Source organism: Vulpes vulpes, chromosome 15 (assembly GCF_048418805.1).
Source record: "Vulpes vulpes isolate BD-2025 chromosome 15, VulVul3, whole genome shotgun sequence".
Lineage (NCBI taxonomy): Eukaryota > Metazoa > Chordata > Mammalia > Carnivora > Canidae > Vulpes > Vulpes vulpes.
In genome coordinates, this window is record NC_132794.1 from 46,569,007 (window position 1) to 46,586,414 (window position 17,408).

General features: G+C 49.3%; 1 protein-coding gene across 2 annotated transcripts; it reads left to right on the plus strand.

The window, feature by feature from the left end:
- The first annotated feature begins 639 nt into the window (after window positions 1-639).
- On the plus strand, window positions 640-17,206 carry THBS1 (thrombospondin 1). Of its 2 annotated transcripts, none has more exons than XM_072738233.1 (22): window positions 640-817; window positions 997-1,235; window positions 1,484-2,043; window positions 2,946-3,021; window positions 3,336-3,535; window positions 3,656-3,778; window positions 4,947-5,040; window positions 6,372-6,545; window positions 6,842-7,018; window positions 7,351-7,524; window positions 7,794-7,921; window positions 8,034-8,186; window positions 8,731-8,949; window positions 9,591-9,698; window positions 10,168-10,327; window positions 10,477-10,595; window positions 12,510-12,744; window positions 12,923-13,150; window positions 13,299-13,570; window positions 13,970-14,067; window positions 14,173-14,312; window positions 15,128-17,206. In XM_072738233.1, exons 2-22 carry the CDS (start codon window positions 1,169-1,171, stop codon window positions 15,133-15,135), a joined length of 3,513 nt encoding a protein of 1,170 aa, XP_072594334.1. In that variant the 5' UTR covers window positions 640-817; window positions 997-1,168; the 3' UTR covers window positions 15,136-17,206. The 2 variants fall into 2 exon arrangements, with proteins under 2 accessions (XP_072594334.1, XP_072594333.1); XM_072738232.1 differs by having other exon boundaries at window positions 651-817; window positions 1,140-1,235.
- Window positions 17,207-17,408: the final 202 nt, after the last annotated feature.

The window sequence follows — 17,408 nt, forward strand, 5'->3', positions numbered from 1 at the left end:
GATGGGCCTGTTCTGTAAATAGTCCGAGACCCCGGAGCCAGATGCTTCCGCAAGTCCTCCAAGCGGGAGTCACGGGAAGAAGCACGCGTGGGCACGCGGACTGGTTTTCAAGCCGCAAGGCCCGTTTTGGCTGCGGGGTACTAGGTACTAGGACTAGGGGGCCGGTTCCGCGGGGTCCCGGCCAGCAGGCGGCGGCCGGCGCGGGCGCTTCATCGGAATACAAGGGCGCCCCCAAGCGGCCCGCGGCCGAAGCGCCGTGCGGCGCGGGAGGCGGCGGCGGAGGGGCCGAGGGCGCCGGGCGGAGGGAGGAGGGTCGCCCCGGCGGGAGCCCCAGCGGGAGCCGTTCGACGACGGTTCCCTCCGGGTCCCGCTGGGCTGTACCGACGGGGCGGTCCCCGAGCGCCAGCCGCGGCCCAGGGGTTCCAGGACACGGCTCTGCCCGAAAGTCCCCCCCTCCCCCGCCCCACTCCGCACGGGGGCTCAGGCCGGGGCCGGCCCCGGGGCTCCCTCCCGAGCGCCCACGCCCGCGCCCAGGGACTGCGCCGCCCCCGCCCCCGCCCCCGCCCCCGCCCCCGCCCGCTCGCGCGGCTCCAGCTGGACACTGAGGCTGCGGCCGGCGGGGGGCGCACAGGGGAGCCCAGCCCGGCCCCTCCCGCGGGCCCCGCCGCCTCCCATTGGCCAGGGGCGGCCCCAGGAATGTGCGCGCGGCTTTAAAGGGGCACAGCCCCGCCGCGCCGCCAGCCTCGGCCTCCGAGCGCCCGCCCGCCCGCGCCTCCCGGACTCGGCGCCGCCCCGGCCCGCTGCACCGAGCGCGCAGGTGAGGAGCCCGGCTCACCCGCCCTGGGCCCGGACCCCGGAGCGCTGCCCCCGGTGCCCGCCGGCCCTCGGCTGCCCCCCGCGCCCCCAGACCGCGCCTCCCGCCTGCCCCGACCTCCCCAGCTCTGCCCCGCGCCGCCGTGCCCGGCCCTCACTCTTTTCGCGATGCCCTGTCCGCAGCTGGTACTGTCGTCCCTCGATCCGGCAAGTGTGAGGCCAGAGCGGGATCCGCCAGGGCCCCGGCCCCAAGCGCGGCGCCCCCGGTTGTGCCCACGCTCCCCGCTTGGCTGCCCTGACCCTGGGGTCTGTGCTTCCTGCTGCAGGCTCCCGGCTGGGCACAAGCAGCTCCACCATGGGGCTGGCCTGGGCGCTCGGCGTCCTGCTCCTGCTGCACGTGTGCGCCGCCAGCCGCCTTCCAGGTGAGTCTCCCCAACGCCCTTTGAGCGGGGAGGGCAGATGAGGAGGTGCCGGTGGCCCGAGGGCACCCCCTCCCGCGCCCCCTGCCAGCCGTCCCCCAGCGCCCTCGGTGACCCTCAGCAGGCAGCTTCCCCCCGCCACAGCGCGGATCCAGCGCTCCCCGTGGTTGCCCAGTTTCTGCCCTGCCCTTTTGCCCCGCACCCCCGCCCGGCCTAGAAGGCTCACTGCGTGCCCTGCTCCTGTCGAACAGAGTCTGGGGGAGACAACAGCGTGTTCGACGTCTTTGAACTCACCGGGGCTGCCCGGAGGGGCTCCGGGCGCCGGCTGGTGAAGGGTCCTGACCCCTCCAGCCCCGCTTTCCGCATCGAGGACGCCAACCTGATCCCCCCCGTGCCTGACGACAAGTTCCAAGACCTCGTGGATGCTGTGCGGGCAGAGAAAGGCTTCCTCCTCTTGGCCTCCCTGCGGCAGATGAAGAAGACCCGAGGCACACTGCTGGCCATAGAACGGAAAGACCACTCTGGCCAGGTCTTCAGCGTGGTCTCCAACGGCAGAGCCGGCACCCTGGACCTGAGCCTGACCGTGCAGGGCATGCAGCACGTGGTGTCGGTGGAAGAGGCGCTGCTGGCCACCGGGCAGTGGAAGAGCGTCACCCTGTTCGTGCAGGAGGACAGGGCCCAGCTGTACATTGACTGTGAGAAGATGGAGAACGCCGAGCTGGATGTCCCCATCCAGAGCATCTTCACCAGGGACCTGGCCAGCGTGGCCAGACTCCGCATCGCGAAAGGAGGGGTCAATGACAACTTCCAGGTGAGGCCTCTCCTCCAGTTCGTGGTGTCGGCTGCTGACCTGTCAGGAGGGCTGTAGCGGGGGAGGCAGGGATTCCAGTACAGGAGATCCGGCCTTTGGACTAGAGCGGCGCTTCCCACGCCTCCAGGGGCACCAGAACCACCTGCGGGGCTCGGTCAAACGCGCGCTGCACCACATCACCAGAGGTTCAGATCCCGTGCCCCTGGGATGGGGCCTGATCATTCGCGTTTCTAACAAATTCCGGGTGTAGCTAGGACTTCACAAGCTGCTGGGGCCTGTGTTCTGGGCGTGCCGTACTTTGAACACCACTAAAGGAAACCAGTAGTTTTCCTATAAGCACCTGTTCAAGTCCTAAATACTCATGCTCTCCTCAAGAAGAGAGCTTCTTTCAGATCGTTCTGCCAATTGTGATGTAGCTTGAAATGGATACTGTGAGCAGAATAAATACCACTTTGCCATTTGATTCCTCATGGGGTTGGAGCCAGTCTCAGGAGCCGGTCCCCAAAGGTTAAAATAGCGGCTATTTGCGGCTGCGGCTTCCTCCTTGCCTGGATGTCTAGGTTTTTGCCACTGTGGCTTTGAAACTCCCACATCTAGCTCTTTGACACTGGAGAGTGTCATTAAATCCTCTGTCCTTAGTATCCGATCCCATTTCCTGTGTACCCAAGTAGGCAGATAACGGATTTCTTTGTAAAGTACTCAAGACTTGGCGGACAACCCAATTAAGATTGTGAAGTTGTTTGGCAGTTGACGTTGGTGTGTTATTTTGACGTGGTGATCTTCAAAGGGAGCTCTTTCAAAATTTTAGAACTTCTGTTGTGCGCTTTTCCTGGAATAAACCGCCCCCCCCTCCTACCCCCACCCCCACCACTCTACAAGTAATGTGTGTCCTCTGCCCCCAGGGGGTGCTGCAGAACGTGAGGTTTGTCTTTGGAACCACACCAGAAGCCATTCTCAGAAACAAAGGCTGTTCCAGTTGTGAGTACTCTTCTATTTTGGGGGGTGCGGGGGGGGGGGGGGGGGGTGTCATATGAGGACATTCAGGAGATTCCACCCTAAAACAAGCTGAGAACCTTAGGGAGTGGTAGTCATGCATAAATTACCCCAGGTAACCCCAAGTGACCTCAAAGAGTAATCCACACACATGCACCTGCTCCCTGTGTATCCTTCACCCCAGGTGTCATATCTTTACAATTAGGAATGGGGGGGGGGGGGGGGGGACTGGCTTGTGAGAGCAGCTGTGTGAAGATCTGCCAATACTTTTCTCATCGTACTCCTTTCTTTCTTGGCAGCGACCAACGTCCTCCTCACCCTCGATAACAATGTGGTAAATGGCTCCAGCCCTGCCATCCGCACTAACTACATCGGCCACAAGACTAAGGATCTGCAAGCCATCTGCGGCATCTCTTGTGATGAGCTATCCAGCATGGTTCTGGAATTGAGGGGCCTGCGCACCATCGTGACCACACTTCAGGACAGCATCCGCAAAGTGGTCAGTGGCCTCGGCTCCCAGCCCTTGGGCAAGAGCACCTGAAGGGGCATCACAGATGCCCCCCTGCCCCCAATGACAAAAAATGAAGACAGACACTAATGACCTTTCTCCCCCTTCCAGACTGAAGAGAACAAAGAACTGGCCATTGAGCTGAGGCGGCCTCCCCTCTGCTACCACAATGGAGTTCAGTACAGGAACAATGAGGAGTGGACCGTCGATAGTTGTACCGAGTGCCGCTGTCAGGTAAGGGCTCATTCCAGACTGAAATAGGAAGCGATGGCATGTGTTCAAAGCCCAGCTCTATGGGCTAGACCCAGTGGCCACACCAGCTCTTTCTATGCTCCATGGCCAAATACTGAAGTGGGGTTTGTTTTGTTTTCAAGATGCAATTGTGACATCCATAGAATCTTGAGTTTTTCAAAGTCTTAATTATACCCTAGGCTAAGTATCTAAAGGAAAAACATCTAAGACATTGGAGTCATTTACCCACTTTCGTTCAAAGGCTAAGTGTTGAATGTCAGTGAAATAAAACCTGGTCGGAACATTCCTTTTATCTCCCCAACCCTGACTCGTATTTAGCAATGACACTGGGATTCCCTTAATACAGTCGTGATTGTTCAAATCACTTAGCCCAACAACAATGGTAGGACATTAACTGTCTACTTAGCTCAGATGACACTGCTTGCAGTGTGTGTGTCCCTAGCACCCCAAAGCCAGTGCCGGGAGACTGGACAGTTTGCCTGATGCGCTGAACAACATCCAGTTTAAATGTAAAGCACAGATTGCTAGATTGGGGAGCCAATTTTATTTCCAGTCTTCAACATGGTATAAAACCAGATCTATACACAAAGAAATGCTCACTGATCATTTCTCTATAGAGAACATTGGGGTTTTTTTTTTAAGTATTTATTCATGAGAGAGAGAGAGAGAGAGAGAGACAGGCAGAGGGAAAAGCAGGCTCTATACAGGGAGCCTGATGTGGGACTCGATCCCGGAACTCGGGGATCACGCCCTGAACCAAAGACCGACCCTCAATCAACTGCTGAGCCACCCAGGCATCCCTATAGACAACATTATAAAATTATAAAAAGTCCCATGTAAGTTTTGAATTCATTTTCAGACACAGACTAAAAGATTTGACTCCTGGTATTTGGTGGTTCCCTATGGATAAATTCTTCATGTTGTCACTTCTACCGCTCAGTAGCAATTAAAGAACTCTCCGAGGAAGGGAATGATGACTAGCACTAGAACTGTCTGCACAATATGGTGGCTGCACATAAGACGTATTAAACTCCTTCCACTGGAGCATTTACAGCCCGACTCTGTTTCATCTTCTAATTGAAATATTACAGTCTATAAACTTCTGCTTGCAACATGCTTTGTAACCCCTTTCTCCTGTCTTGCCCTGCAGAACTCCGTTACCATCTGCAAGAAGGTGTCCTGCCCCATCATGCCCTGCTCCAACGCCACCGTTCCTGACGGAGAATGCTGCCCACGGTGTTGGCGTAAGTTCTTAAAACTGCATGACCATTCTTTAGTGACAAGGGTCAGTTCTCCATGAACACAAGATCGCTGGAACCCCACCCCCATTTCCATGGTGTGTTTTAACTCAGTTTCCTGCTGCAGCATCTGGTTAACTGATGACTTGGCTGCTCTACGTAGGCAATAAAGATCTCACCCTAGCTTATCGATTTTGACTTGATGCTCAGAGGAAAGGAGAGACGAATTTGTAGCAGCAATAGCTCTAAATTGACTTTTAGAATTTGACATCCTGGCCTAGAGTTAAGAAAAATCTGCTCACCAGATAAATTGATGGTCCAACATGCAAGCGCTGCACTTAATTTAGGGCCTGAAAGTTGTATCCATTTTATCTGCATGAGCAAGAGGCCTAAGAATAACTGCAGTTTCAGGTATGGGGCACTGGCAGAAATAAGGCACTGTATTGTTCCATGGCACCCTATCCCCCGGTTTCTGTTGCCAGTATATACATTCATCACTCTGCTGAGACGATACTGAATGTAGTATGTACAAGTCCTAAAAACGATTCAGCACAATTGAGATAAGAAATGAAGTGGGGAAGTAGCACTTCCCCTACCCCTCCACCCACTCTGACCCTTCCACATAGCTGGTCACCAGCTCAGAATAAGCCGTCTCCTCCAGGGACCGTGTTGGTGATCTTGGCACTGTGATTATTGTGCACCTGTTTGCTTCTCTTCAGCTTTCACTTCAGGTGTGGGCTAAAGAGAACAAAGCTGGCTGGAGACTAGTGGCGTCTTAAACTTGAATCGGGACTGCTAGGAAAACTTCCAGCTGCTGGCCAGAGAAACCAGTTCTTTGTCTTGTGTCTGATAAGCTACATGTGATTGTAGTCCTGGGACCTGGGCAGATGGTAAACAAACCCCTTCTCTTGTGAAAATATGTACAGAGAAGGCCCCACATGCTAGAGTAAGAGGAGCTGCACACTGCTTAGCCTCATGACAGAATTGGAGGCAGGGCCAACAGCAGCTATGCTGCCTTCAGGCTTGTCTGCCAAACACGTGGTCTGGCTCCCTTGACAGTCCAAAGTGACTCCGAGCTGCCTACACATCTAGTACTCTTGGAAGCCTGAGACTGGAAATGCCTAGCAAAGATCTCTTAGGTCAGGAAAGAGCGCCTCATTGAAACACTGAGAAAGCCCTGGCCTGGCATTCCTTTACCCCGTGAGGGGATAAACCTCCGGCTGGTGGCCTGAGACAGACCTGGCTTTTAGCCCTCTGGCAAAGGAAGAAGGTCCTAGAGAGCACAAGCTAACCAACAGCTTGTCTCGATCACACTAATGAACCCACTTCCTCTGCAGCCAGCGACTCTGCGGATGATGGCTGGTCCCCATGGTCCGAGTGGACCTCCTGCTCTGCGACATGTGGCAACGGAATCCAGCAGCGCGGGCGCTCCTGTGATAGTCTCAACAACCGATGCGAGGGCTCCTCCGTCCAGACGCGGACTTGCCACATTCAGGAGTGCGACAAGAGATGTGAGCACCCTGGCTGCATGGCAGTGTGGAGCACAGGCTTGTCCTCATCCAGAGAGCATAGTGGCCAAGGATACGGTTTCTAGACTGCCAGAGTCTGAACCCCAGTTCTGCTCACCTGGGCACCCTTGAACCCAGCTTACCCCCACCCCAGGCTCTTTCCTCAATTACAAATTGGGGATGATAATAAGTCTTCATAGGGCTCTTTTAAGGATTTCATTTAGGCAATGCATTTAAAGCAGTTAGCACAGAGTTTGACATGTGGCCAGCTCCCTATAACCGTCAGCTTTGTATTTTAGTTAAACAGGATGGCGGCTGGAGCCACTGGTCCCCGTGGTCGTCTTGTTCCGTGACGTGTGGTGATGGTGTGATCACTAGAATTCGACTCTGCAATTCTCCTAGCCCCCAGATGAACGGGAAACCATGTGAAGGCGAAGCCCGGGAGACCAAGGCCTGCAAGAAAGACGCCTGCCCCAGTAAGTGAGAGCGTGCCACACTACCTGGGGCTGAGCAGCAGCTCCGCCCCGCCGGATGCCTGGCATCTGCGGCCTCTGGTTGGGTGGGTCATAAACGGGGGAAAGGTTACTTCCTAGGGAACAAGTAGAGAACAAGTTCTGCATGCTCAGCAGCTTCTTTTAATAAAAAACAGAAAGGAAACCATCTTAACCTCTCCCTCCTCCCAGACCACCTCTCCGTGTGTCTGAGGAGCAGAGGTTTTCTTGAACAGATTTTAGGAGTGTCTTCTAGGACAGATCAGGGTGTTTGAAAATTGACCTTCACTTTTTGCATGTGGTTCACTTGCTTGCAGTCAATGGAGGCTGGGGTCCCTGGTCACTGTGGGACATCTGTTCCGTCACCTGTGGAGGAGGGGTGCAGAAACGTAGCCGGCTCTGCAACAACCCCACACCCCAGTTTGGAGGCAAGGACTGTGTCGGTGATGCGACCGAAAACCAGATTTGCAACAAGCAGGACTGTCCAATTGGTGAGTCATGCAGCCCCAGGATAAAAGCACCCTTGGGAGTTTGTTTTTTCTTTGTTTGTTTAACTGAAATCCATGGTCAGCATTCAAGGCAGAAGTGCTCTGGCTCTGAATGGTCCTGAGTATTTGGGGTGCGTTGTCCCTCTGGTATTTCCAAGTAGTCTCAACAAGTGACAGGTCCCATCTACCCTATGAGGTTTCCCACTGTATTTTGTGATGTGTGCCAACAACAGCCACTGACACCAAACATTTGCCCGTCTCCCCGATCTCAGATGGATGCCTGTCCAATCCCTGCTTTGCTGGGGTCAAGTGTACTAGTTACCGCGATGGCAGCTGGAAATGTGGAACTTGCCCCCCGGGCTACAGCGGGAATGGCATCCAGTGCAAAGACGTGGATGAGGTAAGGAAGTGCTGGCTGAGTTACTGGGTCTTGGAAAGCAGTTCAGCTGTCCCTGTCCCCTCCCAGGGTGCCCGTATCTGAACACGGGGCCAACTGTTGTTTCTGCCCCCAGTGCAAAGAAGTCCCTGACGCCTGCTTCAACCACAACGGAGAGCACAGGTGCGAGAACACGGACCCCGGCTACAACTGCCTGCCCTGCCCACCACGCTTCACAGGCCCGCAGCCCTTCGGCCGCGGTGTAGAACATGCCACCGCCCACAAACAGGTAGACTGGCCTAGGCTGCCGGCCCAGAGTAGATGGGGTGCCTCAGCTGAAACAGCCAGAAAAGGGAAACCTGTCCTTTCACAGCCTTCACAAAAACAGGGAGAGGGCTGAGCAGACAGCCTAGATTTTAGAATTGTTGTGTTGGTTTTTTTTTTAAGATTTTATTTATTCATGAAAGAGAGAGAGAGGCAGAGACACAGGCAGAGGGAGAAGCAGGCTCCATGCAGGGAGCCCGATGTGGGACTCGATCCTGGGACTCCAGGATCACACCCTGGGCCGAAGGCAGGTGCTCAACCACTGAGCCACCCAGGCGTCCCTGGGTTTTAGAATTGAATGAATCTGGGAGGGGGGACAATAGCCTATCGTATTTGAAACTGCTGCTCTGGAATAAATCCTGAGCAGATGGGCTTGTACATCCACAAGGGGAGAAGAGGGACAGAGGTACCCCACACTCCTTCTCACGGAGCCTCTGTCTTCTTGGGGATGAGTGGGACACGGGGACTCTTGAAGGCTCTACGTTAACATCAGGACATTGTGCCCTCAGGTGTGTAAGCCCCGGAACCCCTGCACAGATGGGACACATGACTGCAACAAGAATGCCAAGTGCAGCTACCTGGGCCACTACAGCGACCCTATGTATCGCTGCGAGTGTAAGCCCGGCTATGCGGGCAACGGCATCATCTGTGGGGAGGACACAGACCTGGACGGCTGGCCGAATGAGGACCTGGTGTGCGTGGCCAATGCCACCTACCACTGCAAAAAGGTAGAGCTGGCTTCCCTTCTGTGCCTTCTGAGAGAAGGAACATAGCCCTTCCCCCAGGAAGAGGCTGAAGAATTTTTAATGCTTAAAATTAGGAAATGAATCAAAGATGAAATCACACAAAGGCAGAATAATACAAAGGTTTAAAAAAAAAAAAAGACTATTCATGAGACACAGGCAGAGGGAGAAGCAGGCTCCCTGCAGGGAGCCCAAGGTGGGACTTGATCCCAGGACCCCGGAATCATGACCTGAGCCAGAGGCAGACCCTCAACCACTGAGCCACCAGGTGCCCCAGAATAGCACAAAGTCTTAACATTAAATCCCTCGGTGCCACAAACAAGAATAGGGCAGGCCCTTTTGGCCGGTATGCTCCAGAGCTGGTTCTTTTCTCTGGAAAAATGTTCCTGGCTCTTCCGGATACCCACAGGGCAGGACTTATGCTCCCAGCAAGTACAAAGCACAGGACATTCTTACAAATGACACATCCCCCAAGAAAACGCTTAATTTCTTGTCCTCCCATTAAAAACAATAAGGTGCTAGCAGGGAGTGCAGCATTCCTGGTCTGGATGCAGCGTCTGGGGGCCTGGGCTGAGCAAAGGGCACACGGATAGCAGCCATCATGCATGCGCATCCTCTCTTTCCAGGATAACTGCCCCAACCTTCCCAACTCTGGGCAGGAAGACTACGACAAGGACGGGATTGGCGATGCCTGTGATGACGACGATGACAATGATAAAATCCCAGACGACAGGGTAAGGATATGTCCTGGCCTCTTTCCTTCACCTCCTCTATGTAGCAGCAGGCTACAAGACTCCAAGACTCTGTCCAACTCAGAGCTACTTGGGGGTAGCTTGAACACCTAGATGCTACCAAGAGAAGATCTCAAATGAGGGTTTTGGTTTCCCATCACAACCTTCCCTCCCCCCAGGTTGACCAAGAAATTACAACATGTAAACAGACGACACTCTGCTCCCCAGATTGGTTTCATGTTCTAACCTAAATGGCAGTAAAATTCATTTTGAGCCTACGGAAAACTGGGGCGGTGCCCTTATTTACATTTCACTGACTTGTAAGCAACAGGAATCTATTTTTCATCCATTAGGGCCCTGGCTTTTAACTGGTACAGTAAGGATGAAGTAGAAATGTTTTATATAACACAGATGCTTCGAGGCTTGAGCTGGTTTCATGGGCAGTATCCTAAAATGCTCCATTGCTTTGCAGGACAACTGTCCTTTCCATTACAACCCAGCCCAGTATGACTATGACAGAGATGACGTCGGAGACCGCTGTGACAACTGCCCCTACAACCACAACCCAGATCAGGCTGACACGGACAACAACGGGGAAGGAGATGCCTGCGCTGCAGACATCGATGGGGACGGTAAGGCGTTCCCTGACAGCATAGACCTGGTGGTGGTGACCACACTCTGCTCTCACCTGACCTTTCTCCAGCCCTGGCTATGGGGTGTGGTTTGTTGACACCCCAGAGGCTGGAGATTCCAGCCCTTACTGGTCACTTGTCCTCTGTAGGTATCCTCAATGAACGTGACAACTGTCAGTATGTCTACAACGTGGACCAGAGGGACACTGATATGGATGGGGTTGGAGATCAGTGTGACAACTGCCCCCTGGAACATAATCCAGATCAGGTAGGTGGACTCCATTGACAATCTTCCAGTGGGTCACTGGAATAGCTCTTGCTAGGTCTCTTTTTTTTTTTTTTTTTTTTTTAAAGTTCAAATTATTTCATGACCAGGGCTCTCAGAGGTCTCACAAAGCCAATTGCAGTATTTTCATGAGCATGAAATATATCATGGGAGCTCTTTGCATGAGAGCATCCCCTAGATAATTTCACTCCTATAAGGGCTTACTCTGTGTGATCTGCCAAACTATACAATGCAGAGATCTGATAACTCTAGTAATATTAACCATTTCTAAGACTAAGATGAAAGGGAAATATCCTTAAGGAAAATCAATAACCATTTTCACAGCTAATGATAAAATCTGGTTGTAAGAAAACCTCAACTTAATAATACCTCCAAAACCCGTTTGTCATTCTTCAAAATTACTTGGCATTGCAAATCAATCGTTCTCTGTGTGAGGGAGTGTTACAAATAGACATTAGCCAGAACAGTTTGCGTCTGGAGCTATTTCTTTTCACATGTAATTGGCCATCATATTCCAGCAGTGTAAGTTAAGGCACTTCTTCTCTAAAATGCTTTGCTGTAAAAATTTGGGAGACCAGCTTTTTAAAAATGGAAGCTTTAGAAGATCACAGAAATGATAAATACAGCTTTTTCCTCCTAACACTTGTTTTTATGAGGTCTTGTTCTCATGAGGTCCTGGAAGACAAAAGGCAACAGGGTAACTAGCTGTGAGACCATAATAGGAAAGTGTAACGCTCTGGGATAGCTTTGCTGAGCAGATGGCATCGAGGCCTCTATTTTCAGTTTGGGTCTTATCATAAATTTATTTAATATCATTCAGTCTCCATGGAGGATTTGTTTCTCCGATTCTAATATTTATAACCAGGCATTATGTAAATCTTACTGGCCAGAAAAATTCCAATATGCATAAATAATCTCTGAGCATCCCATGCTCACTAAATATGAAAGTAGCAAGAAATAGTTTTGAAAAAACTTAGAATTTTGACTTTACCTGAACCAGCAAATAACCCTCACAGACTAGAGGTATAAAACTACCAAAAAGTTTTATTTTATTTTATTTTATTTTAATTTTTATTTATTTATGATAGTCACACACACAGAGAGAGAGGCAGAGACACAGGCAGAGGGAAAAGCAGGCTCCATGCACCGGGAGCCCGACGTGGGATTCGATCCCGGGTCTTCAGGATTGCGCCCTGGGCCAAAGGCAGGCGCTAAACCCCTGCGCCACCCAGGGATCCCCCCAAAAAGTTTTAATAATAAAAATCCTTGATCCCTGCCATACACGTGACCCAGGATATACAAAAAGCAGTGCCATGTTTCCAAGATTCAATAACCTAGAGCAGAAGTGGACCTGTCAACAATTTTACAATTGAAACTTGCAATGGAAAATAAGAAAATGACCCAAAGAACTACATTTAACGTTGCAAAGCAAGCAGTTAACAGACTGAAATCTTAAAGTTTTGGTCTGTTAAAGTAAGGCACCTTAGTGATTAATTTAATTTAGAAAGCTTTATATTTAAAAACTTAACATGAAAATCAAGGATCAAGAGAATTTTTTTAAGATTTATTTTGGGGGGGGTGGGGAGGGAGTGGAAGGAGGGGGAGAGGAAAAGGAAAGAATCCCAAAAAGACCACACACTGAGTGTGGAACCCAAGGGGGGTTCAAGCCCAACACCCTGAGATCATGACCTGAACTGAAATTGAGAGCCAGGTGCTTAACTGACTGAGCCACCCAGGCACCCCAAGGATTAAGGAAATTTTACTACCACTCTTTCCGGCAGGCGCCTACAGACCTGAAACCCCAGTGGCCATATCAAACACTGGAGAATCTTCCATAAGTCATCTTTAACATTAATGACCTATACTTCAGTTTATCTTCTTTTCTGTCTCTTTCAGCTTGACTCTGACTCAGACCGCATTGGAGATACCTGTGACAACAATCAGGATATTGATGAAGACGGCCACCAAAACAACCTGGACAACTGTCCCTATGTGCCCAATGCCAACCAGGCTGACCATGACAAAGATGGCAAGGGAGATGCCTGTGACCATGATGATGACAATGATGGCATTCCTGATGACAGGGACAACTGCAGACTTGTGCCCAATCCTGACCAGAAGGATTCCGATGGTGAGTCAGTGGAGCTACTTTCTAAGTGACTAACACCATGGCTCTCTGGATTGAGAATAAAAGCAAAACTAATCGTATTTGAGAAGATGAAGAGACTAGCTGCCAACTTTTAAAGATAGTGAATTTCTGACACCAAGAAGTTTTCAGAATTTCACTGAACTTACTTTTTTGACCTTAGGTGATGGTCGAGGGGATGCTTGCAAAGACGATTTTGACCATGACAATGTGCCAGACATTGATGACATCTGTCCTGAAAACATTGATATCAGTGAGACTGATTTCCGCAGATTCCAGATGATTCCTCTAGATCCCAAAGGGACGTCCCAAAATGACCCTAACTGGGTGGTACGTCATCAGGGTAAAGAACTCGTCCAGACCGTCAACTGTGATCCTGGACTTGCTGTAGGTGAGTTAGTGAGTTCTCCATATGAGAAAGAGGCAAATCTAAAACCGAGCATTTACATGTATCCCTGAGGTAGTAAGGATGTCTGGGAACGTGACAGAAGCTTCTAAAGGCTGCAGCTTTTAACCTGGCTCTGGTCTCCTTTTCGTAGGTTATGATGAGTTCAATGCTGTGGACTTTAGTGGCACCTTCTTCATCAACACAGAGAGGGATGATGACTATGCTGGATTTGTGTTTGGCTACCAGTCTAGCAGCCGCTTCTATGTGGTGATGTGGAAGCAAGTCACACAGTCCTACTGGGACACCAACCCCACTCGGGCTCAGGGATACTCTGGCCTTTCCGTGAAAGTCGTGAACTCTACCACCGGGCCAGGCGAGCACCTGCGGAATGCCCTGTGGCACACAGGAAACACCCCTGGCCAGGTAAGAACAAGGCCCCAAGAAAGGGAGAGTGGATAGGTGCTTGGCCAGCACTCCCAACTGGTGGTGGGGTTGAGGAGGTCTTAGGTCTCAAATGCCCAGCACCACCAACTACAGCAGTAAGTTCTGCTTTGTAAAAACCTAATAGCATCTGAGAGGGGAGCTTGCTGTAACTTAGAGTTACCTTCAGCTCCGAAGACCTTCTCAGCCTCTTCAAACAAAATTTGCCCTCTTTCTGCCTTATGTGGACATTCAAGGGCACACTCAAATGAAAGCCCTTAGAAAAAAATGCAACATCACAGCCCTCTAATTGAAATCCACTTGGTGCCTTTCAAGTACTAGTTCTCCTAGAACAAAATCGAAATCTAGCTGGAGCCACGTTTCAACTTTTTCTTCCTTTAGGTGCGCACTCTGTGGCATGACCCTCGACACATAGGCTGGAAAGATTTCACTGCCTACAGATGGCGACTCAGCCACCGGCCCAAGACGGGTTTCATTCGGTAAGATCACCCAGATTAGGTTTCACTTGGTCACACCAATGGGGAAGAAAGAAAAAGACAAAAAAAGCAGGGGTGTCACTAACAAGATTTTTCTTTCTCCTGCAGCGTGGTGATGTATGAAGGGAAGAAAATCATGGCCGATTCAGGACCCATCTATGACAAAACTTATGCTGGTGGTAGGCTAGGGTTGTTCGTCTTCTCTCAAGAAATGGTGTTCTTCTCTGACCTGAAATACGAATGCAGAGGTAGGAGCAACATTACTGTGAATGCACAGTTGACATCTCTCACTCAGTCATATTGAGTGTGCCAATAATGGAAGCACATCTGTTTAAAAGATGGTTGTAGAGACAAGGGTTATCAGTACTTTGCTATTGAAGACCATGAGAAGAACAAGCCCCATGAACTGTGGCTGATGAAATTCTCCCCCCTTGTCAACCTCAATTGGCTTAGCAGTCTCTCTGCCCGCATTCACAGTAGAAAGACAATCTACAGACCTATTCCTGTACAGTTTGGACCACATGAAAACTACTTCAGGTTGACCTGTTTCTGTGTCTTACATGCCACTTTAGCTCTATTCACACCACTAGCCCAAGAAGTCTTTCCCATCATTTCCCTGTGTAAGAGGAGAAAGGAGTGCTGCCTTCATTTTGGTGTGCTCAATTTGCACTACCAACCTTAGCTGCTTTTTATTGTTTTCTCTCTCTGTGGTTACATGAGCACTGAATCTAGCACAGACCTGATCTCAAATAAGTGCTTAATGTTTACCAGGCCAAGCACTGATGCCTTTAGGATGAATCAGTAAAAAGAGATGGTGGATTTCATTTAAGATTTAAATTATGATGTCATCTTTGTGAATTTTTTTTAACCTTGAAGCCTATAGAAAGCACAGTGTAAGCTGTGGAAGGTCAGGCTATAAACACACTAATATTTAATAAGTTGATCATCTTAAATTATACTTTGGGCACAATGAAAGTAGAGCTATATACTAAGGTTGATTTATTAACTGATAAAGCCAGTACTTTCATGAATTAATTGGCTTATGTATTTGTTTATTGAACAGATTCCTAATCAAACTGTTGATCAAAAGACTGATCCTAACCAATGCTGGTGTTGCACCTTCTGGAACCACGGGCTTAAGAAAACCCCCAGGATCACTCCCTGCCTTTTCTCTGCTTGCATATCATTGTGGACACCTAGAATACGGGACTTGCCTCGAGACCATGCCATTTTCCAAATCAGACTCAGCAGGCAGCCTCTGAACGCGAAGAGAATCTTCCAAGAGCATGAACAGATACCTTGGTGTGCTTTTCAAAAAGCAAAAAAAAAAAAAAAAAAAGCATCCACTTGCTTGGGCTGGCAAGTGGCTATCCACTCCATTCCTGTCAGAGTAGAGCGCTCTTGTGAGGCCCTCTTTGAGACGTGGACTCAAAAGCATTTTCAGGCATGTGAGAGAAGGGAGGACTCATTAGAATTGGCCAAACACCACCCTTGACAGACTCCCTCAGAAAGAGGGGGAGCAGGGGCCTGAGCCCGAAGTGGGGGGCGTGTCCCCAAGAGATGATTGTATGAAGAAAAGATGGAGGAGCTGTTACGTGTTCGGTACTAAATCATTTTCAGGGGATTGAAAGACTCTTGCTGGATTTCATGATGCTGACCCACGTTAGCTGACTAACCCACGTACATAGGCACTTAACTAGAAGCAGGGAAGGGAGGGAAAGACTGGCTTCTGGACTTCCTCCTGGATCCCCATCCCTTACATGCCACCAGTAATGACCACAATAGGGAGTGAGAATTGAGCCAGTGGAAGTATGTGCTGGCTGCCCCTGCCTGGTTGTCAGGAAATTGTTGGTTTTATTCCACACGTAGCTCGTGCAGATGTAGCAGGAAAATCCGAAAACCTACCATCTCAGTGAGCACCAGGCTGCCTCCAAAGGGATAGGCAGCTGTGCTCATATTTTTATGGTTAGAAAGGCACAAAATTATCAACTAAAACATTCCTGGTCTCTCTCTTTCCTGAGTGTCATGGAGTTTTCCAACTCTTTAAGACTTTTTTTTTTTCTTTTTACAATTAACAATATAAAATATTTATTTTTTACTTACTCTGGAGGATCTGTCTGAAAGACTATTCATGGAACAGGAAGAAGCGTAAGGACTATCCATATCAGCTTTGTTAGGAGTCTTCATGACTGTAAGATTGTAAATACAGATTATTTATTAACTCTGTTCTACCTGGAATCTAGGTTTCATATGGAAAATGTCTGACAGCAGGTAGTAGAGATTTATCAACCAATGTCTCATGAACGGCACAAGGAACATCAGAGCCAGATGCTCTTTACTTTGTGCTCAGAGTGAATGATTTGGGATCTTTTTTCTTTGTCTTTTCAAGTGGAATGAGTTGTCTGTTTGCTAGTGTCTTTAAGTTTCAAAGAAAGCCACGAGGCCTTTCATAACTGTTTTACCCCATCCCTTGTGCCTATTTCCAGGGAGAAGAAAAGTATCTACACTTTTTTGTTTTTCCAAAAGAGAAAAAAAAAATAACAAAGGTGAAACTTATATACAAATATTACCTCATTTGTTGTGTGACTGAGTAAAGAATTTTTGGATCAAGCAGAAAGAGTTTAAGTGTCTTACAAACTTAAAGCTACTGTAGTACTTAAAAAAAAAAAAGTCAATGTTGTACATAGTATAAAAATTCTTTGCAGAAAAGTATTCCCAATAAGAAAATAGCATGGAAATGTTAAATACATTTTCTGAAAGTTGTTTTTTTCTATCTTATATACCATTGCTTTATTTTTATAAATTATTTTCTCATTGCCCTTGGAATAGATCTCAGATTGTGTAGATATGCTATTTAAATAATTTATCAGGAAATACTGCCTGTAGAGTTAGTATTTCTATTTTTATAAAATGTTTGCACACTGAATTGAAGAATTGTTGGGGTTTTTGTTTTTTGATTTGTTTTTTGCTTGTTACCCCCCTCCCCCCAGTTTTTACTATTTGCCAATACCTTTTTCTAGGAATGTGCTTTTTTTTTGTACACATTTTTATCCATTTTACATTCTAAAGCAGTGTAAGTTGTATATTACTGTTTCTTATGTACAAGGAACAACAATAAATCATATGGAAATTTATATTTATACTTACCGTATCCATGTTTATTTGTTCTCTGCTGGCTTTGTTATGAGGTGTGGGTAAAGTCTATTCCTAAATCAGTAAGAGCATGCACAAGAACACATTACAATAACTAGTAGTAACATTCCCAGTTCCTATATAATTGAAGACTGATTTGTTTAGGAAGCACATTTGCTGGATTTGTGGAATAAGAACAAAGCCTTACCTGC